At 34.9% G+C, this 23,905-nt stretch overlaps 1 protein-coding gene and 1 non-coding gene across 2 annotated transcripts in view; one reads left to right on the forward strand and one right to left on the reverse strand.

Annotated features, from left to right (window-relative positions):
• DDX10 (DEAD-box helicase 10) overlaps window positions 1-23,905 on the forward strand; it is a 366,232-nt gene that overhangs the window by 234,433 nt on the left and 107,894 nt on the right. The window contains exon 16 of the mRNA XM_058289407.2: window positions 18,641-18,697. Within this exon, the coding sequence (XP_058145390.1) occupies window positions 18,641-18,697 (57 nt within the window). The remainder of the gene's footprint in view (window positions 1-18,640; window positions 18,698-23,905) is intronic.
• On the reverse strand, window positions 13,501-13,602 carry LOC111761310 (U6 spliceosomal RNA). Its single transcript, XR_002794711.1, has one exon. It is a non-coding gene; the product is annotated as a U6 spliceosomal RNA (small nuclear RNA).

Consider the following 23,905-nt stretch of genomic DNA (forward strand, 5'->3'; position numbering starts at 1 on the left):
TTGTCTACCAGGGAAACTAATTAGTGATTAAGTGGCCAAGGTTTTTACTTACTGGGGGATACTCATATAGACACTGTCTGCTTAGCACTTACCACGTTTCAGACTCCCAGAAGCAAAGTAGGTATTCAGTATGAGACATAACAGTTTTTAAAAACAGTTTAGGCACAGGAGCCTCTCTTATCATTTAGGCTAAGTTTTATGTCATTTAAAGGACTGTTTGCTATTCAAGTTCTCAGATACCAATTAAGGGTCAACATTGCATGCTGGCCTTTCTAAGGATGGCATTCTCAGGCCTGTCATATTGTCTTTTCCACACAGATAGACAGTTGCTCCAGTACTATTTGTTGAAAAGGCTCTCATTCCTTTATTGAATTGATTTTGTACTTGTGTCAAAAATCACTCGGATATGTTTGTGTGCATTTATTTCCATGTTATTTATTTTGTTTCATTTATTTATGCATCTTTCCCTTGGCAAACCTCACTGTGTTGGTACCTGTAGCTATAAAATAAGTCTTCAAGTCAGGTAGACGGTCTCCTTCCACTTCCTTTTCAAAATTGTTTTAGCTATTCTAGTTCTTTTGCCTCTCCATATAAATTTAGAATAATTTTGTCTATATCTATAAAAAATCTTGTTGGAATTTTGATAGGAATTGTGTTAAATATGTGTATGAATTTGGGGGTAATTTATATCCTTACTATGCTGAGTCTATTAATCCATGAACATGGTATGTCTCTAATTATTTAGATCTTTGATTTCTTTATTTCATCAGTGTTGTAGTTTCAAACTATGAGTCCTGTACATGATCTGTTAGATTTATACCTAAGTATCTCTATTTTTTTTTATTATAAATGTCATTGTCCTTTTTATTTTGGTGTCCACAATTATACTTCTTTTATATAGAAATACAATTTTTTTATGTTGATCTTGTGTCCTGCAGCTTTGCTGAATTCATTTATTAGTTCTAGGAATTGTTTCATAGATTCCTAGGGATTTTCTGTACAATCGTGTCACCTGCAAATAGGCACAGTTTTACCTCTACCTTTATAGTCTGCATAATTTTGATTTCCTTTTCTTACTTTATTTTACTTGCTGAAGTGTTCACCACTCTTTTGAATGAGAGAAGTGAGTGTGAACATCCTTGCCTTGTTCTTTACCTTAGGCATACAGTGTGCAGTCTTTCTTCATTAAATGTAATGTCAGCTGTAGATTTGTGTGTGTGTGTGTGTGTGTGTATGTTTTCATCAAGTTGAGGAAGTTCCCCTTTACTATGTTTTTTTAAAGATTTTTAAAAAATTTATTGAAGTATATCACTCATACATAAACATACATAAACAATAAGTGTATAATAATAGTTGTAAACTTACAAAACAAACATGTCTAACATCATACAGGACTCTCATAACTCACCCTACCACCAATAACTTGCATTGTTGTTAAACCTTTTTAACTAATGATTAAAGAGCATTGTCAAAATATTACTACTAAACAAAGTATTTTTCCCCCAACCAATCCTATTATTATTATTATCATTTTATCATTTATATATGAACATATATAAACAAGTATATAGTAAAAGTTGTGAACTTGTAAACATGTAAAACATTATACAGGGGTCCCATACATCAGTCCTCCACCAACACCTTGCATTGTCATGAGATGTTTGTTACAGATTACGAAAGAATATTGTCAAAATCTAACTACTAATCATAGTCCTTATCTTACATTTGGTGTGTTTTTTCCCCCAACCCTTTTTAAAGATTTAAAAAAAATTATTATAAATGGGCATTGCATTTTGATGGGCTGGAGTACAGCAGTTATTTCTTAAACTTTTGCCTTGTCAAGCTGCTCTTTCCTTGTCCTTTGGCAAGAGAGATCAGGCTTTAGTTGGGAAATTTTTTTGTCCCTACTTTTAGTGTTTCTGGGTTATGGTTATCTGCTTCTTTAGCGCCAAGTCTGATATATATGATACAAAAAACACAAAAAAAACCTAGGCAACTTAACATTGCGTCATTCCTTGGATACAGAGGTCCTTAGTTGGTATGACTTTTTCTTTTCACCTTTCATAGTCTTTTCATGTTCTTTTTATATATTTTGGCTAGGGTTTTTAGTTTTACTTAGCAGGAGGAATAAGGAAAAAGACTTCTCTACTCCATCTTATCAGATGCAAAAGTCCTAATGCCATTTGTTTTTAAGAAAAATATTGAAACCCAACTATAAGCAATTTCCTTTCTTTGCATAAAAATGTGGTAGATCCATGCTAGGAATGCCACATACCTATTTTTCCCCCTCGGACGGTATTCTGATAGGAATATCAAATCCATAAGGTACTCTGAAAAAAACTTTTTATATTTGGCCAAATATGTTTGAGAAATGTTGTAATGCTTTATCTCTCTGAGGTTTACTTTGTAAATTAATATATTAAAGGATTCTAAAAAGTCTTGCAGTAAAATAGAGCCATTTAACTTCCTTAACCAGCCTTGCGTTTTCCAAACTTCAGTTTGGATGTAGAACAGTTTTATGTAATGTATAATTAATGTTTTTATGGTACAGTGCTGTTTACAGTTCTAATTCCATATGCTGGAAATCGGGGGTTTGTAAGAGAAAGATAAAGCCTGTTTTAATAAATAGAGGCTAAAAGATCTAGTGGCAAAAGCTGAAAGAAAACATCAAATTATGAGTGATGTAGATGAGGGGTTGCTTCTAAAAATCATGACAACTTGGATGAAGACCTGGTCTTTGAAATTTTAATGCAAGGAGATTAAGAAAAATAACAAAAATATTCTCCAGTCAGAAATAAACTTGTGAAAGTTTCTGTATGCCTCCAAGAAAAATGTAAGTGAAAATGTATATACATTTATAAATAATAGAAACATTTTCCGGTCAACCAAGATGACAGCATAAGCAGCAGCAAGGTGCTGTTCCCCTATAGAACCTTTTGAACAACTAACAAAAACTGCCAGAGTCCTCTTCCTCAGATCTCTGGAAAACAGGTAAAGGGTTTCAGTAACTGGGTGAGTGCAAAATCAAGAATCTGCTTTAAAAATTGGTAGGGAGAGCTGGCACCCTAGCTAGCAAGCAGTGTGGATCTAGCCTGCAGTCCCCTTGTGGGTTCCTAGAGTGGCCCTTATGTGCAAACAGTGGTGCCTGTATGTAGGTGTGCCAATCTATCCAGTCATAGCCCTAAGGACTGAACCAGGAAACTCTCTCTGACTCACCCTCCCAGAACTTGCCCTGCAGCCTGTGGACTGTGGAAGTAGTGTAAGAAACAATTAAATCAAAGTGGCCTGGAGCAAAAGATTTTCTGCTTTAAGTCATAAGTACATCACCCTGGAGGGAAAGAAAGTACATTTCATAGGGAGTAGAGGGGACAGCAGAATCCTGCAGGCTGGGGAAATTCCTAAGGCCAGGGGCAAGCAGAAGCCCAGCACTTTGTAATTGCCTTAGGCTGACCTTTTCAGGAAGGCTAAACTCTGAAGGAGAGCACCCACCAACACAGCAAATTTGCAAGGACTGTGAAAGGCACTTTTTGTGTTGGTTTGCTGGTTTGTTTGTTTTTTTCTTTTCTTAAATCAATTTTATTAGTACATACTAATGAAAATAAAATACTTGACTCCATACAAATCTCTCATTTGGTAAATTTGTTATTTTATGGTGTTTTATAGAAGTATGAGAATGTATAATATATAATAGTAATATATGTTATATTGTCATATATAATATGGAGTAATAGTATATGATAGTGATATTTGAGGATTATTGAACACTTTTTAAAAATGTTTTACATTTATCATTTTATGGTTTGGTATTAATTTTTTTTTAAATTAGAGAAGTTGTAGGTTTACAGAAAATTCATGCAGAAAATAGTTTGCATATACCTCTTCCTTGCACGCACAGTTTTCCCTATTATTGACAATTTGGATTAAAGTGGCACCTTATTACAAGGGATGAAAGAGTATTATTAAAATTTTATGCTTCACTAGAGTTCATACTTTACATTAGATTTCCCTGTTTGTGTTTTATAGGCCTGTGTTGTTGTTTTTCAAATTTTTATTCTTCTAAATAGTAACATACATATAATGTAAACTTTCCCTTTTTAACCACATTTAAATATATAATTTAGTGGTGTTAATTACATTCAAAATGTTGTGCTACTTTCACTGCCATCCATTACCAAAACTCTTCCATCACTATTTGACTTTAATACAAATGCTACTTGAGACTGATATGATTGGTTTCTTGGTTATTTTCATCCTTAAGATTATTAATTATATACTTTTTTGTTTATGTATTAAATTAGAGAAAATCCTGCACTTTGTGAGCCCTTTGAATTAGTATGTTTATTACAATAGCATATATAAGACACAATACAGATCCTCAAATCAGTTATGCCCCCAAGTTGCCGTGTACTAGATTTCTACACAGAAGATACATGGAATATTTTCTTAAACAGCAGGTTTTAAGTTTTGGTGTAGTGAAGCAGTAGTTTTGCCATAGAGTACTAAACAGTAAGGTAGAATATCTGTATCTGAGTCCTACATTTGGCAATATCTAGTCTAGTTTGGAGTACTGCTCACCGATTTGGACTGTGGTTTCTTACTCTGAAAAATAAGGGAGTGGGAATGGTGGCTTAATACCAGATGATTTAAAATATCTCTGTGTGTATACATGTGAAACATGGGAATAAATTTATACTTCATTATTTGAAAGTAGAATTTTTATTTTTAACTCTTTTTCTTCTGAAAAATTGGGTTCCTTTGCTTGGCAAGATGTCTTTCTTGTTCACTTATTTTCCAATAACTACTAAAACTTTCAAATCTAAGTATGTTATTAATACTGCAAAGATTGTTTTAATTAATTGCTTTACCTGTACATATTGTTTTTTAAATCATGTGTTTTGGTTGTTGCGTTTTCTTTTTCTCCCCTTATTAAGTACTTTACTGAGGTTTTCTTTTCTGTTTTTTTTTCCCCCCTTATAAGTACATTACTGGTTTGAAAGTAGCTGTTTGCCCCTGCTTTTTAAAATTAACAGCCTTACACCTCTTAGTTTTAGAAATGTACTCAGTCTTTGTAATGTAGGACTCGGGTATTCATTTATCCTACCTGATTTTCCTTCATACTATTACAATTGTTCTTGAACCAGATTTTCATATACCAAATTTGGAAACCTGTGTAATTTCTGTTGTGACTCAAGTAAATATCTTAATCTTAAAAATTTCGAAACTGGGATGTATTTTAACTAATTTCTAGCCACAAAAGGCTATATACATTCATGGTATCAGTGGGAGTAGAACTAGGCTGCCCACTTGCTGGAACTCACCTTCTTACTCTGTGGAGTTCAGGGGTCCTTGTGTAACTGTGTTGGGTCACTCAGCATCTTTATTTCCTCTTCTTGAGGCTTCATTAAGCACCATTTTTTTCTGACACTTTCTGGTCTTGAGCTTTGCCTAGGATTTATAGGTAGCTATACTTAACTAGGCCTGTTACTTTTACTTTCTCTGCCACACCTCTTGAAATCATTCATTGGAAATAAAATTATAGGAAAAACTCTAATTTTAGCATATAAATTAGTAAATTGTGAAGACAAAGAACTATTTGCATGGAAGAACTATTATATAATTCAATCAGAACTATGAAAGATGGGCCATGGATCACATCATTGAAAGGTTTTTTGCTTTAATGGTGCCAAAATCTGCTCTGTGGCTTGTGACATCATTCTCAGCTCTGAATGAATACTTGTGTTTAGGGTGATAAAATCTGCTATAACAGCTCAGATAATGGAGAGAAACAATTCATTATGAGGTTCTCTTTCATCCCCTTGAAATTTGTTCTGAGTACTTTACCCATGTCAGGTTGTTTATTTTATAACCATGTCAGGATGTTGCTCCAGACGGCTTGCATAGAAGGGGCAGCATTGCTCTGGGTTCCAATTATTGCTACCCTAAGCATTAGAACTTAGGAAAAAATTAAAGCAACATTTAAAGTAATCTGTTTTATTGGTTTTGTTATGGTTGATGCAGAATTGAATGGCATGGAATTAGATTATTTAGGCATAAATTTGTGTAATGGTCGAGAAGGAAGGGAACAGTAACCAGGTATCTTAGAAACACTAATGAGACTGTCAACAATAATAAGTAATAGTGCCCTGTGCTAAGCGCTTTATGTATTATTGTGTTAAAGCTTAACAATTAGCTTCTGAAATAAGTGAGCAAGATTTAGAAGGATCAGGTAATTTATCCAAGGCCCCAACACATGTAAATAGCAGACCAGGGTCTCTTACCAAGGTTTTTGTTACTGTACGGACTGTGTTGCTACATATTTGAAACCAAAGACATTCTTATCATATGTTGGAAGCAATGACTAACGAGGTGGAAGATAATGAAACAAGTGAATAGAGGCCCAAACGGCGAGGGTGGATGGTTTTAAGGAAGGAATAGCAAATAATGGACATTATTCATATTTCCAGAGCAAGATGAATAATCTCAACTAAACATGAATAAAATAAAGGTTTGGTTAATAGTATAAGCTAGTTTCCTGGCTGCTAAAACAAAAAAAAATGCAATGAGTTGGCTTAAACAACAGGAGTTTGGCTCATCCTTCCTCTGTCACAACCAGGTATGTTATAAAAAAAGGGAGCTGTACTGTTAGTACAAAAAACTTGTCTGTATTTGGAATATCTGCCTGGGAGGTTTCTATGCTAATTTTCATGAGTTTATATCTAGTAACATTCAGCTCAACATCTTGGTGCCTGAGCCCTCTTACATATCCAGCATCAAAATGAAACAAATACCCAAAAGTACATAGATCTTATCCATCCATTCCATGACAAATCTTTGTGTGCCTTATTTCCTCTGTTTTATTGTGTTTTGAGTTGCTTTGTGGGTCTTTTTTTGTGTTCGTGTGTGTTTTTAAGAGATGAACTGGTTTTTTGTCAGATAGATGGTAAACAGCTATCAAGGGACTGAAGTTGAAGACTAGGGAGCAGAGTTTGTTGGTAATGGAATTAAGGGGACAGGGTTAGGTCACTATAAGCCCTATCCACAGTGCCTTCATATAGTTGTTCAGTAAATATTAATATCTGAAGGAATTAATGAGTGAGTCATTGTTTCCATGTCAAGCTGTTTTCTGCCTTCATATCCTTGTTGCGGTTGTTACTGGTTTCTGGAAGATCACTTTTTTTTTTTTTAAATGTTGTTCAAACCAAACTCTGTAAAAATAGCTAACAAAGCAGAGAACCTTGTTGTGTTCCGAATTCCTGGGGAAGAGGGAGGGATTTAGGCTTTACTGGGATTTTCTTCTTGGAGGAGTTAGGCGTGTCTTCAGGGCCTACAATTCTTGTACTCATTCTTTTAGTTACCTATGTTGAACCAGTTTTCTTCCCTGAAAAAGAAGTTCCTGTAATACTGAAATAAGGTACATGTCATCTCCATCTCTATATGATAGCTGAAACTTGATTCCTTACCAAGATGACACAGTTGTTCAAGACTCATTCAAGTGGATTATGCTTCCACGACCCTCAGAAGAAGATGAATATATTTCCAAATCTCCAAATTTCCAAGTATGACTGGAGAATGGAAAAGATTTAAGTATGTAGTCCTTACTACTGATGAAATTCATATTTCACAGTGCTTTCTTTTCTAGAAGCTGGCAACTTATTGTACTTCTATCTTCTCACATACTAACATCTATAAAGGGAGTATTTTGTACCTTGAAATATGATTTTCTTTTTTCTTGTCCCCTGTGAATTTGATTTTCATTATTGAGTTTCATGCTTCTCTTATATTTAATCATTTGTAGCATGACAGAACTAAAGATAAAATTTTGCCCCCTTTTTTGTGTGACATAACAGCTTTTGGTATCAGTCTGCCCTCAAAAATGAAGGAGAAAAATAAAGGATTTAAAGCATTTAAATCACATAAAATTAAGGGGGCGGTGGGGAAATCCTTGGTTAATGAATCTAATAAAATTCAGTTATATATTTTCCCTAAAGGCATTGCACTCCAACCTTTTATCTTTGTCTTATCATTTATAAGCATCCTATCATTCATATGCTCTTCTTTCATATATATATATATTTTTTTTTCCTACCTTAGCAAAGAAAAAACTGATTTCTTCCCTAAACCCATCTCCAAGTTACAGATTACCATAATTCTACTTCCAGTTCTGCTGCTTTGTGTAAATGCTAATGTCTACTTTTTTGCCTCTTTTCAGAGTGATGACACAGTTTGTTAAAATAAGAAACTTTGCTTTCCTTTTTTTTTCAGGTCATATTGAAAGTTTGTTCTCTTTCCTGTGCTCTGTTTCCTGTCCTGGCCACATTCATTTCATGTTGCAAAGTCTTTGCATAGTCCTCATCCATCTGACATCTTAGGCAGAAGTTTAAAAGGCAGTTATCCCACTTGTGTAAGCATGTGAATTCTGATGGCTTAAATCTGAAATTTAAAATATCTTTTAGTGACTATAATGAATTAATACTGAAATTCAGTAGAAGGCGAAAATTGTTTTTTGTGCCAACATTTAAATGACTGGATGAAAAGCCACCAAATGGAGATTGTTATGTTTACTTGCATAGAAATGTTTTTTTCTGATGTGAACATATTGAGGTTATTCTTTGGAACTTTGAAGTTCCATTTTCAGATACTTTTAGGTGTTGGGAAAAGGCCAATTACTGAATAATCAGAACAAAAATTTGCATGACCATAAAATGTGGATATTATCTGTTTCCTCTGTATGGGAGACTGGCAAAAATTAAGTAATGTCCAAAAAATGCTATCAGAAAACAAAATGTCAGGACGAAAAAACTTGAAAGAAAATGCAACATTATTTGGATAAAACATTTTAATAAAGTAAAAACATGAATCTTGAAAGCTAAATGAACTTCTAATGGGGAACAAAGGGGTAATGTAGTGTGTTGGAGTCAAGGGATGGAGGGACTGGTTTATTTATTATTTTATTAATTAACTGATTTTTAAAAAAAAAATTTTTATTGAAATGTATTCATAGATCATACAGTCCCTCCAAAGTATACAATCAGTGGCAATTGGTACAATCAGAGTTGTGCATTCATCACTTCGATCAGTGTGAGAGTATTGTCATTACTCCAGTAGTTAATAATAATAAACAAAAAACAAACAGTAAAACTCCTCCCCTTATTAGTCACCTTTCAACCTCTCTATCCTTCACCTGCCATACATAACTGTTACTGGATCCTATCTAGGTTATTGGCTATGCTGCAGAAATGAATTTCAAAAGCACACCGGGTGAGTTAGGCCAGTAATTTATTCAGGTAGGGAGGGAAGAGAAATGGGAGAAAATAGCAGAAAATATCAGAGCAGGGGTCCCAGGTAGTGAGGAAGGGGATGAAAAGGGATGAAGAGGGCTAATTTACAAACTATAATTCCCCATTATATAGTTTATAAATCCCCAGCTTTATTTGCAAGGCCATGTGGCGGAGGAAAAATGGCGACAGCGGCGTACAGAGGGCAGGACAGGTCTACGTCAAAAGAGTAAGGTGAGAGAGCAAGCTCAGGCCTCACGGTTTGCTTTTAAATTGCTGATTATTCCGCCCCCCTTCCTAATGGAAGGGGAGGGGGCTCCAACTGTTTGCTGTTTGGATTGATTACCTCATCCATTAATTCTTTAGTGAGGACCCAATGATAAAGTTCCTAGAGAACATTGGGGCTTTTCCTTGTTCCCAGGAAGACATCTTTGTTCTAGGTAACAGAATCCCTGGGGGTAGGGTTCCTCCAGCAGCCATCTTGGGGGTTCCAGATGTTCACATAGACTCTGCCAGGTTCCAGATCCTTCTATTCCTTATCTTACTACCCTGCTTCATAACTACTAATCTATTTCCATGTCTCTAATTTGTTTGTATTTATATTTTCTATTGATGAAGTATTCTGTACTGTATATAGAACCCTTTCTCTAGTTTCTTTCACTTAACGTATATTTTTTTTTAAAAAAAGCGTTATTGGAAGATCATTAATATATTATTAGAGGGATTGAGAGGTGAAAAATTTTCTGGTTTTTTGTTTATTATTGAAATAATGAAAATGCTCTAATAATGATTGAAGCAATGAATGCACAGCTCTGTGATTATACCAAGTGCGATTGATAGTACACTTTGGAAGAATTGTATGCCTTATTAACATGTATCAATAAAACTGATTTGTTAAAAAATATATTACTATACACTACTGTCCATAGTTTGCTTTGGTTGTATTTTTGCCCAAATTACCTTGATATTAACATTTTGTAAGAATAGCATACTTTTGTTCTGTTTCAGAGAAAAATATTCTTATATATGCACTATTAACCATACTCATTTTTCACTTGAGGGCTCGCTATACAATACAGCACCACATTTAACTTTTTTAGCTTTCCACTGAGTGATGTACAGGACCTTAAATTTTTCCTTTTAACCACTGTCATAACCACCCTTGCATACTAGTAATAAAACCCATTTAATCGTGCTGTATAATTCTTGTAATATGCTGTTGGATTCTATTTGCAAGTATTTTGTTGAGAATTTTTGCATCTATGTTCATTAGAGGGATTGGTCTGTAATTTTCTTATAGTGTCTTCATCTGGCTTTGGTATTAGGGTGATGTTGGCTTCACAAAATGTGTTGGGTAATTTTCCCTCCTCTTCAATTTTTTTGGAAGAGTTTAAATAGAATGGGTGTTGATTCTTCTTGAAATACTTCATAGAATTCTCCTGTGAAACCACTTGGTCCTAGACTTTTCTTTGTTGGAAGATTTTTGATGATTGATTCAATATCTTTAAATGTGATTGGTTTGTTGCATTCTTGTATTTCTTGTAGGGTCAACGAGGTTGTGCATTTTGTAGGAATTTGTCCATTTCATCTAGGTTGTCTAATTTGTTGGCATACAAGTTGTTCATAATATCCTCTTATGACCCTTTTTATTTCTGTGGGGTCAATTGTGATGTACCCCCTTTCATTTCTGATTTTATTTATTTGCATCTTTTCTCTTTATTTCTTAGTCCAGCTAAGGGTTTGTCAATTTTATTGATCATCTCAAGGAACCAGCTTTTGGTTTTCTTGATTTTCTCTATTGTTTTTGTTCTCAATTTTACTTATTTTTGCTCTAATCTTTATTTTGTTCTTTCTGCTTGTTTTATGATTGGTTTGCTGTTCTTAGTGCTAGTTCTTCCAGGTGTTGTTAGTTCTTTGATTTTAGCACTTTCTTCTTTTTTTTAATATAGGCATTTAGACCTGTAAATTTCCCTCTGAGCACTGCCTTTGCTGTATTCTATAAGTTTTGATAAGTTGTGTTCTCATTTTCATTTGCCTTGAGATATTTATTAATTGCTTTAACAATTTTTTTCTTTGGCCCACTGATTGTTTAGGGTTGTTGTTTAGCCACTTCACATTGGTGACTTTTCCCCTTTTCCACCTATTGATAATTTCCAGCTGCATTCCATTATGATTCCAGAAGGTGCTTTATATAATTTCAATCTTATTATGTTTATTGAGAACTGCTTTATGACCCAACATACCTTCTATCCTGAAGTAAGATTCATGAGCACTTTAGAAGAATGTATAACCTGCTATTTTGGGGTGCAATGTTCTGTGTATGTCTTTTAGGGCTAGCTCTTTATCATATTGTTCAAGTTCTCTGTTTTCTCACTGATCTTCTGTCCACTTGTTTTTATCTGTTGATGTGAGTGTTGTGTTGCAGTCCCCAAGTATTATTGTAGAGATGTCATTTTTTCCTTTCAATTTTGCCAGAAGTTTGCCTCATGTATTTTGGGACACCCTGGTTAGATGCATAAATATTTAGGACTGTTACTCCTCCCTGGTGAATTGTCCCTTTTATTTATGTATATTGGCCTTTGGTCTCTTAACATTTGTTTTGCATTTAAAGTCGTCTCTTTTGTCCAATATTAGTATAGATAGCCCTGCTCTTTTTTTGATTACTGCTTGCATGAAGTATCTTTTTTTTTTTTTAAAGAAAGATTGATTAATTTTCCCCCTTCCCCTCCTCCCACCATGCTATTTTTTCTGTCTGTGTTGTCTTCTCATTTTCTCTCCGCTAGGATTCACTGAGATTCAATCCTGAAGATCCCTGATATGGAGAGAGGTTCCCTGTCAATTGCACCTGACCTCAGTTCTTGGTTTCTGCTGTGCTTCACCTTGACTCTCGTGTCTCTCTTTGATGCATCATCTTGCTGCATGACTCACTTGCTCAGGCACTGGCTCACCACATGGGCACTCGTGTGGGCATACTTTCTCTTCTTCTTTTTCACCAGGAGGCTCAAGGGATTGAATCTGGGTCCTCCCATATGGTAGGCAGAAGCTCTATCACTTGAGCCACATCCACGTCCCTGAAATATTTTTTTCCAACCTTTCACTTTCAGTCTTTTTGTATCTCTGGGTGAGTACGTTATAGATAGCATATGGATGACTTATGGTTTGTTTTTTTGTTTTTTTAAATCCATTCTGTCAGCCTATAGCTTGATTATGGAGTTTAATCCATTCATATTCAATGTTAATACTGTAAAAGCATTATTTACTGTTTATTCTTTGGCTTTCATATGGCATGTCTTATTTTCATCTGTCCTTAACCTTTTTGGTTATCCTTTCTGATAGTCTTCAATTCTATACTCTCCTCCAGGCCTCTCTCTCCTGTCTTTTCCTTTCACAGTGTAGAACTCCCTTTAGGGCTTACTGTAGATCTGGAATCTTGTTTATGAACTCTCTTAGTTTCCATTTATTTGTGAATATTTTAAACTCTCCTTCATTTTTGAAGGGAAATTTTGCCAGATAATTCTTGGCGGGCAATTTTTCTCTTTCAGCATCTTATTTATATCACACCACTATCTTCTCACCTCCATGTTTATTGTTTTTGTTTTTGTTCTTTTTTAGGCAGTACCATGATTGAACCTGGGCCTTCATACATAGGAGGCAGGCACTCAACCACTGAGTTATATCCACACTCCCAGCTTTCATGTTTTTTTGTTTTTTTTTTTAAAGATTAACTTTTTATTTCTCTCTCCTTCCCCCCTGTTGTCTGCTCTCTGTGTCCATTCACTGTGTATTCTTCTGTGCCTGCTTGCATTATCTGGTGGCACTGGGAAACTGCATCTCTTTTTTGTTGCGTCATCTTGCTGTGGCAGCTCTCCGTGTATGCGGCGCCACTCCTGGGCGGGCTGCACTTTTTTTTACGCGGGGCAGCTCTCCTTGCGGGGCACACTCCTTGCGCATGGGGCTCCCTTACGTGGAGACGCCCCTGTGTGGCATGGCACTCCTTGCACGTGGCAGCACTCCATGGGCCAGCTTACCACACAGGTCAGGAGGCCCTGGGGATTGAACTCTGAACCCTCCATATGGTAGATGGACAGTCTATCAGTTGAGCCACATCCGCTTCCCATTTCATGGTTTTTGTTGAGAAATCTGCATTAGGTCTAACTGGACAACCCTTATATGTGATGGTTTGCTTTTTCCTTGCTGCTGTCAGAATTTTCTCTTTATCACTGTCATAAAAATGCTTCACAAGTTTGTGTGTCATCTTTGCTCGGAGGCCATACTAATCTTTTCTGTATTGTTCCAATTTTAGTATCCATGCTGCTGAAATGAGCACTACCCAGTTTTAACCCCAGTTCCCTTAGTTACTTGTGGTGTGATATCAGGCAGTTCCCTTAACCAGTCTGATCCTCAATTTTGTCATTTATAAAATGGAAATATAATACCTCAAAAGTTTTATTCTGTAGATTTCAAAAAATAAGATGTAAAGTTCCTAACACACTGTTGCTACTCAATAATTCAGAGCTATTATTGTTGGGAAGAAAATAATAGTGATAATGTGTTAATGGACAGAGATTAATTTTTATTAAGATACAATTTTATTGCTCACTATAGTTATTTGATGTTTTATATACCTGTAGTTTTAAAATTACTTTAAGCAGCAGAACACTTGAAAGGAATTATGATCTTTGTAGAATAACATAAAATATTGTTTTGCTTAATTTCAGTGTCCAATATAAAATAACTTCTTTTTAAAACAATATAGGACACTGCATGTATGTATATGAGTGAGAGAGAGGGAGAGGGGAAGAGAGAAATAATAAGAGAGAGAATAGAAGCAAAATTACTAATATGTGCATTCACAGAATAAAGCAAGCTTCCAAACTAAGCATAATCATTTTCTATTTTTTTTCTTATTTTGCTGTTTTCATTTATTTTGTAATCTGCTAATGTTTATAAAAAATCTTAAGTGGTACCCATTTCTGTGAAAAGTTTGGGTGCAAAATTGCCTAGAAACTGCCTTCCATTAATTTTTTTTGTCCACTAATTGAAGAAACACTGAAATTTTTTCAGTGGCAGAGCATCTCTCACAATCTCATTGGAAAACCAATTTAGGGATGGAGTTTGATAATTATTGCACTAATTGGCTGCTTGTTAAAATAATTCTAGATATTATTTTCTTCTGTTATTAAAGTCATTTGTCAATGTTGAAACCCAAAAATATAAGTAATTTTATTTTTATTAGAATATATGGGGAAAAATGATAGTCTTGGCATCTGTAAGCCCAGGTTTAAGATCAGTCTCTGCAACTTACTAAACGTTTGACAATCAGCAAGTCAAAACTTTCCTGAGTTTTTGTTTCTTCGTCTGTGAAATATTAAATTCCTTCCTCTCTTTTGCCTATTTTTCTTCCATTGAACATTTATAGAGCCTTTGGAACATAAAACTAGGTTCTGAGTACACAAAGATAATTGTCTAATAGGCAGATAAGACTATGTATGCTATACTAAGTGCTGTAACAGGTACAGGGATTGGTGCATAAAAGATAAATTGCATATGATGCGGTGATAGGTAATATAGTAACATTTAGTGAGCATTTACTATGTCGTAGGCCCTATTCCAAATAATTTTTGTTTGATAACTTATTTATTCCATATACTCACTCTTTGGGGGAGGCACTATTATAATCCTCATTTTCCAAAGAATTAAGTAACTTGCCCAAGAGCTAGTCAGTTCAGAGTTAAGATGTGAATGTAGGGGGTATTGCTTTGATGTCATACTTTTTTTATTTTTATTTTAAACAAATCAGTTTTGTTGCTGCATATTAATAAAGCATGTAATCCAAAGTGTACAGTCAATGGTATTTGGTATAATCACATAGTTGTGCATTTATCACTTCAATCATTATTTGAACATTTTCATTATTTCAATAATTAATAATAAACAGACAAGCAAACAAAGAAAATTCTTCACCTCTCAGTCCCTCTGTTTCCCCTGCTGTACATAGTGCTATTTCTGGCTATTCTTGCACAATTTATTTATTAAGCAGTTTTATTAAGGTATATTCACATACCATACAGATCTATACAAAGTGTATAATCAGTGGCTTTTTTTTGGTCTTTGTTTTTTTAATGTTACATTTAAAAAAATGATCGGTGGCTTTTAATATAATCATGATGTTGTGTATTCACCACCACAAAAAATTTTATCACAATTTCATAACTCTAAAAAGAAAAATTCTACACCCCTTAGCAGACCGTCCCCAGCACTACAAAACCACTAATATAATTTCATCTTTATAAATTAATTTATATTTGCATTTTATATAAATGGAATCATAAAACATATAGTGCTTTTTGTCTGATATTTTTCATAGCGTAATGGTTTTTTATTGTTGTTCTGATATTAACGTTTTGTGGTATTACTATTACAAACTTTGTGTTGGGGCTTTCACCTTTTCATTTCAATCAACAAATATTTATTGAACCACACTGTCATATGTTGAGTGGAGAGCATAAAATTACCAAATGGTATGAACTGTGCCCTCTAGGACCTTTCTCTCTTGGTAATGACATAGTTTACAGACCTATAAAATTCCAGCATAGCACAGCCAAATATAACAACACCATGCAGTATTATAATAACAACAGCTAATATATTACCAAGGGCTTACAATTGTACCCATTTCCTGTTCTAAGTGCTTTATATTCAATTAAAGCTTTTTAATCTAATGAGTTAAGTACTGTTATCTCCAGGTACCTATGGTGGTGAAACTGAAGCACAGAGAAGTTGCCCAAGGGTGCTCAGGTCCTTAGTGGCACAGCCAAGATGGGTACCCAGGCGGACTGTATTCTTTTGTTTGTGGCTGTCCTTTGTCTCCAGATCCTTCCCTTTTACACTGGCTTACTTAGTGTTTAGGGAGATTCCAGATCAACATGTTTTTGTAAATGGCAGAGTTTACAAAAGGAGTTTTCTCTCTCTTTTTTTTTTAATTATCAGGTATAAGAAAATATGGAATCTTCACAACAATTTAAAGGAGGAATAAGATCTTGTTTTTTTCCAGTTATTGTCACTTTAACATGAGTATTTCCTTAGGCCTGACTGATCTGAATATGGCCAGCCACAAAAATCAAGCTTTGGCTGTTAAAATAGTTATCCTATATGTGATTCTGTACTCAGGTGTAGACTGGTGAGATAGATGAGATGATAGAAGAAAAGAGAAATTAAGAATAGATGTTCCCTCCTTTCTCTTTTCATTCTTTTGTTTATTCCATGATTACTAGGGCCTGATACAAGCCAGACACTGCCCTTGATGTTATGGTTGCAGAGATTTTATCAAGAAAGGATGCTGTCTTTTGTCAGATGTCTTTTCTTTGTCAATCCAGATGATCATGTGATTTTTCTTCTTCAATTTATTAATGTGATGTATTACACTAATTAATTGTACTTAACTACCCTTGCACTCCTGGGATAAAACTTTGTTGATTGTAGTATATAATTATTTTAATTTCCTTTTGGATTTGGTTTTTATTTATCTGTATTCATAAGAGAAATTGGTCTATAATTTTCTTTTTTCATGGAATGTCTGCCTGTCTTTGATATTAGGGTGATGTTTTCCTCATAGAATGATTGGTATTGTTGTCTTCCGTTTAATTTTTTGGAAGAGTTCAACCAAGATTGGTATTAGATCTTCTTTGAATGATTGGTGTTCTACCTGTGAAGCCATCTAGTCTGGACTTTTCAATTTGGGGAGATTTTTAATGTGTGTTTCAATCTCTTTGATTGTGATTGGTTTGTTGAGGTCTTCTGTTTCTTCTAGAAGGAACTGAGTGTGGGTTGTTCATGTATTTCTAGGAATTTGTCATTTTGTGTATGTTGTCTAATTTCTTGGTGTTCATTTGTTCATAGTATCCTCTTATGATTACTTTTATTTCTGCATGATCAATAATAATGTCCTCCTCTCATTTCTGATTTTATATATTTGCATCATCTTTCATTTTTTCTTTGATAGGTTTTGTCTGTTTTGTTGATCTTCTCTAAGAACCAACTGTTGATGTTGATTCTCTCTATTGTTTTTTCATTCTCATTTTCATTTATTTTTGTTCTTATTTTTGTTATTTCTTTCATTCTGCTTGCTTTGAAGTTTTGCTTTGGCTGTACATTAATTAGTATTGAGACTAATTTTGAGACTTCTAATACTTATATGCTCACTTTATCTAAAAGAGTCTATAAACCTAGACAAAGTATATAGTAGCATTTGCCTGCCCTTCTCAATGCTGAAAGTAACAGAGCAACCTCAGGTCTGTTTTAGGACTATATATTAGATTTGGTTTTTCAGTCTAGGGAAAGCCTCTTGTGTATAAGTTATAGTAATCATATAGTACTCAGAATTAGAAAAGTTGTTCATTCTCATGGTAATCATTTAATATAATAGTGAATTGTTTATAGTTTCATATTACCTCATGACAAAATTATTTGCTCTCTGACTTTTTGCATTGACGTGGTATTTTATTAAAATTTTTAAAATATTATTTGCAATGAATTTTGAGTTGACACTAGCCTTTTCATTGTTTCAATACTTTAGTTTTGAAAGGGAAAATATGTTTCTGATTTTAAATAAAATTATTTTCTATTTTAGCTATGTCAGTTTTGTTTTGAATTTTAGTACTTACATATGCATATTTTTCAGTCTTAAAATTGCACTTTTTGCCTATTTTATGGTCAAATGAAAACTAATTGGGAAATTACAAAGCAATTTAATAAAATAGCATGTCTTTTTCTTTCTTTCTTTCTTTCTTTGGGGGAATGATTAACTCCTGTTTTATGTGTTTGAGAAAACATCACTTTTGCAAGAATGTCAAGGCAGATGATTTCATATTCTCTATAATTTCTGCTTTCAGGCATCTCTCTCCTACTTCGCTGCTCCTTCTTTGATTCCTTGTTTCTTCAAATCAATTCATTCTTCTTAAACTTTGATTCTTCTTCTTTGATTTTTCTTTGATTCTTACAGCCAATGTTAATTATATACTGGTCAAACGTAAGACATTGTGCTTAGCATTCATGTGTGTTATCTTATATAATATTTATATCAGCTTTATGAAGTATGTATTCCTATTTCATTTCTAGGTGAGAAAAGTGTGTCTTAGAAAGGATAAATAAATTGTTCTAAATTGCACAGCTAGTAAGTGATAGACCTGGAATTTGATTCCAGCGCTGTCTGATACGTAATGATTATGAACACATATGCTGAACTCATAGTGGGTGATCAATAACTATCTGTTGTATTCAAAAGTTACTGTTATGAATGTGTCATCTGATTTATACCTAATAGATAAAAGCTTACGTAGTACTAAACTTTTCCCATCTTCCTGCAGGAGAAAAGACTAAAAGAAAGGGAAGCCAGAAGAGAGGTCAACAAGAGACAAGCAATGGTAAGGGTTTGTATTTTAATCAGAACAGTGTTGAAGTGCAGTTAAATATCCTTCTGTTCAGTAGGCATCTTACATTTCTTTTATATATCATGACAATGGAATTGAGCTTAAGCCCATGTATGTCTGTCATTTTCTTTCTCCTATTCATTTCCTCTGTGTTGCTGAATGAAAAATGTATAAGAATTTATTTATTGGGGTTTGCTCCACATATCCCTCCCCTACTTTCCATTTTATTTTGTATCTCTTAAATACTGGACAATACTTGATCCTGTGGACTAGGCCTGGCTTCATTATAAACTATTTCAACTTTAGACTGTTTGGACAGTGTATGTGAACCCGACTCTGAAAGCATTTGGTTACTTCAGTTCAGCTTCTGTAATCTAGGGAAAAGCTCTCTCTATCTCTCACCTTCTCTGTAAACAATAATTTTCACCTCATATTTATATATGTACAATTTTAAATACCATCCATGGGTATCTTTAATTTTTATCTGGCCTGTTTGACACTGAGAACAGTTCAGCTTCTGCATTCTGAGGACTTTTAGTAGAATTTAGTAGAATTTCCTGGAACCAGAGCCCAGTCATGCATGCTGTTTCTTATGTCATATCCCATGTGCTATGACTGACTACCTGTATTAGTCAGCCAAAAGGATGCTGATGCAAAATACCAGAAATCAGTTGGTTTTTATAAAGGGTATTTATTTGGGTTAGGAGCTTACAGATACCAGGCCATAAGCATAAGTTTCTTCCCTCACCAAAGTCTATTTTCACATGTTGGAGCAAGATGGCTGCTGACAGCTACGAGTGTTCCGGCTTCCTTGGTTCCTCCCTTCCAGGGTCTTCTCTCTGGTTCAAGGTTCTTTTCTTCCTGGGGCTTGCTTCTTCCTGGGTTCAGGAATCCTCTCTTTCTGGGACTGGCTTCTCTTTACTCTGTAAGCTTAACTTCCCAGGGCTCCAGCTTAAGGCTTCAGCATCAAACTCTAGCATCAAAACTCCAACATCAAAATCCCCCCAACTCTGTCCTTTGCCATGCCTTTTATCTGAGTCCCCACTCACCAAGGGGTAGGGACTCAACACCCTACTGGCATACGAGGTTTACCTGATTACTTAAATCATGTAAACCTCTGAATCCAATATAATCTAATATACCCAGAAGTAAAGATCAGTTTACAAACATAATCCAATATTTCTTTTTGGAATTCGTCAATAATATCAAACTGCTATGCCAGCAATGATTTCTTCTTGGCAGTTTTAGCAAAGATCTGTCAGCTCCCTTGAGGAAGCCCCTAATATTTTTTGTCATTTTTTTCCTTGCTGGCCATAGCACTTAGGAGCAAGTCTGAGATAACTCATGCTATAGTTCTGAAGAGGGAAGCAATTACTCTGCAACAAGATGAAAAGACTTCTTATATCCAGTATTAAATGTCACCCTACCTTCAAAGGTACCCCAAAACAAGAGCTATAATATGTGCAGCCTGACTGATAAATCAAGTGGTTCTTTCTGCATATGCTTCTAAAATCAGACATAAAACCTACATGGCATGGAAATTAGATCTTAGGGGCTGTAGAGGGAAAAATTTAAATTTAAGAAAGTATTAAGTCTAATGAAAACATTTGATATTTGTGAATATTGCCATGTTCGGCATAAAAAGTAATCCTATTTTATTTCACTAAGAAGCCCTCATTTTTGCATAAAAATATTGTAAAATGAAAGGTAGACTCTGGAACCAGGTAAAGTCCCGTTACTGCGTTCCTTTGCATATATGTGTATATGAGTTGATATGAGCTATTTTATGTGCTTGAGGGTGCAGTCCGCTTTATCTTTCATTGTGTGTTTTTTTTTTTTTTTCCTTTTTCTTTTTCCATTGTGCTTTAATCTGTAAGAAATTGTAGTCACACTTAAACCTGCCTCCTGGAACCCTGTTCTTTTATTTCTCTGTAAATTGGTATCTGTATTTGGTTTTAGTACTGTGTCAGCTGGACAGGGACATAAACAAAACCTGTAAAGGCCATCAGAGAAAGGTTTTTCCATTGGGGAAGATCTCTAATGTGAACTCCCTAAGTGAAGCCCAGCCCTTGTCTCCAGCTGGCCCCCTCCCCTACCTCAGATTTGACATGTTGTTCATTCCCTGACATGTAAGAGAGGAGGAGAGCATTTTTGTCAAGAGGAGGTCGCATTTCTATATAATCACTAAGGATTATACGAGAAACAAGAGAAAAAAAAAAAAAGATTCTACAGCTGACACGGTTTTGCTGCTGAGCCAGGATCTTTAAATAGATGGTGGCTGTGTTTTATTATTGCTGAGTAGTTTTAGCTGTCTCCATTTCACAACCCTTATTGCCTGAGTGCTCTGAGATGGCAGCCTTCTTGTAGGAGTGATATTACCAAATGGATGAGAGGTCGATTTTTAGCCAGAATTCAAACATTCCTCTAGACACCAAGGCCTGGCAGCAGTGAGGGGTTCAAGCTGATGGACAGAGCCCAAGGAACTGGCTTGAATGTTGATTCAATGTTGAAGCTTGCTCCCAGCTTCTCTTGAAGTGAAAATTGGCAGGGGATGAAGACCCTCCTTGGCTTTTTAAGTATCCCTTTGGGAAAAGCTCACGGGATACTTACATATCTAAGAAGAAATATATGATATGAATTACCAGATTTCCCTACTTAGCTTTAAATGATTCATGTGATTTAGGTAGTTTTAGAGTAAATATGGTCTTTAACCTTTTTAAACATCATTTTGTCACTTGAGGGTGTTGGCTTCTGAAACACTTTAGTCAGATTCAGTCTAGCATATCCCCTTGATTCCTGAAACTTGAAAATATCCAAAAGATATCTTAATGATCAGAGGAAATGGTATTTGCAGAATTAATATACTAGAATTATGGTCTTATCCATGTATAGCTATTGTAAGGAATCTGTGCATAGACATTGAAAGCGTGGGAAAGGGGAAACTCACAAACCTGTCTTCTTTCTACCTTGTTTTGTGCTTCATTCAGTAAGCATCATACTTTTTTATTACATTTCTGTTACATTTTATTTCATGCATTTTATTATAATCTATTACATTTTTGTTACCAGAGGAGGAATATAGAGGATACAGTATTTAAAATTTTTTTTGGAAAATTTAATGAAATTATCTTTATTTCCCAGAAAAGAGAAGGCTTAATGATAATGTAAATTTTCAGTTTTATAAATGACGATTGCTCGTTATCTCTTCTCTGGCCTATTGAGAGTATTCCTAAGAAAAATTGCTTTAAATTGTGAGTAGGGTAAAATAAAATTGGAATGGACTTTTCAGGAATCTGAAACAACTTCTTCTGTTTAAAAGATAGATCTAAGATCTGCCTAGAATATGTGTGCAGTGCCACCAGTAGGAGAGAAGCATGAAGCTGAAACTCTTAAGAGGGTTTTCTGGGTACCCTATATTTAGTAATTTGGGATATATAGGGCTTTGGGATGTCAACACTTTGTTCAGCAGAGAAATACTTGAACTGCTCAGTGGAACTGCTTTTGCTATCTAACAGCATATCATACTTATAAATTAGAAATTTTAAACAGATCTGAAAAAAACAGGTGTAGCAATGATCAGTAGAACACATTGTTTTTTTGGGTAGAGGGAGGTTTCATAGTCCTTGAAATATAACTTCACTTCATTATCTGGCTAAATTCCCTCATGTTGCTTTGACCACAAGTGCTTGTTCCATCCTCAAGTGACTGGAAGGATTTTGCAGAAATGTAAAGAAAAGGATCAACAGTGTTGAAATTCAAAGATATAGATCCTCAGAAATAATTCAATGTTCTGCTGCTTTTGAAAAGAAAGTAGAATTTATGCAAGACAAGAAATATGCATTTGATAAAACTGAGCACTGGATATGAAAGAAGAGTAGGAAATAGCTAAGATGCACTGGAAAAACTAGAAATTTGTGTCATTTGAATATATTGCAGGTGATACTTCTAGTTCTTATTTTTGGGTGAAAGAAAATTTGTGAGAATATAGCTAAAATGATGCATATGTTTTAAGGTTGAAGTTTTAAGGAGATTGCATATTTTGACTTGTTTCCTCTTCTTTGTTTTTATTTCTTTTTAATTTTAATGGCCGCTCAGTACCTTATTCATTTACTTAACAAATAATAGTCTTAAGGAATGGTTCCCTGAATACCTAAGGTGGTCGTGGTACTAACAGAAAAGTGGCTTTGAGGCTAGTTCTCTCAGGATGGGAGGTATTAAAAAATAGAAGCTGTCTAACTTTAGAACTGAACTAGGCTTGAGAGATGATCTGGGCTGGTTTCCTAATCTACCATAAAGACTTTTTTTCTTTGACCCACCAGTATTTTCATGAAGCAAAGCTAAATTTATTTATTTTGGTGTTATGTTCTTCTTCCTCTTCTGATGCTAAAGTGTTCTTTCATTTATGATATAATAGTGATAGTAGCTGGCAGGTGATTTAAAAAAAAAATCACTTGATTTGTTAGTTTTTTTAGGGCTGCTCTAACAAAGTACCACCAACTAAATGACTTAAAACAACATAATTCTGGAGGGTAGAAATCCTAAATCAAGTTGTTGACAAGGTCATGCGCTCTCTAAAGACTGTAGGGGAGGAATTCTTTGCCTCTTCCTAGCTTCTGAAGGTGGTCAAGAGTCCATTGCCTTCTAGAGCTCAGAGCTTGGGTAAATCCAGGCTCTGCCTCCATCTCCGTAAGGCCTTTCTCACCTGCTCTTCTTAGAAGGGCACCAGTCATATTGGATTTGGGCCACCTTAATCTAGTATGATCTCCTTTCAATTTGATTTCATCTGCAAAGACCATATTTCCAAATAAGGTCTCATTCACAGTTACCAGGAATTAGGATTTAAGCAATCTTTTGGGGGGACACGATTCAGCCTATAACACTTACAAAGTAAAGGTCCCGAGTCAGCCATTCAGAATCTTTTTTAAAGTTGAACATCCATGAAATGGACCAGATTGTGGCACCCCTGATCTACCCCAGTGGTTTTAAATAATACATGAGTGGCCTAGGGGTTCTGCGGAAGTTCTCAGGGGCTCCCCAGTGACCAAGAGGGTCACTTGGGCAGGACTGTAGTCTCCCATTTTATTTTCTACCAGAGCAGCTCCAAGTTTTTCTCTATGCCAAGTTTCCAGGGAAGCTTTTGTGTGGAAAAAAATTGTTCTACTTACATACATACATGTGTATGTACTTCGTGTTTTTAAAGTA

Source organism: Dasypus novemcinctus, chromosome 27 (assembly GCF_030445035.2).
Source record: "Dasypus novemcinctus isolate mDasNov1 chromosome 27, mDasNov1.1.hap2, whole genome shotgun sequence".
NCBI classification, from domain to species: domain Eukaryota; kingdom Metazoa; phylum Chordata; class Mammalia; order Cingulata; family Dasypodidae; genus Dasypus; species Dasypus novemcinctus.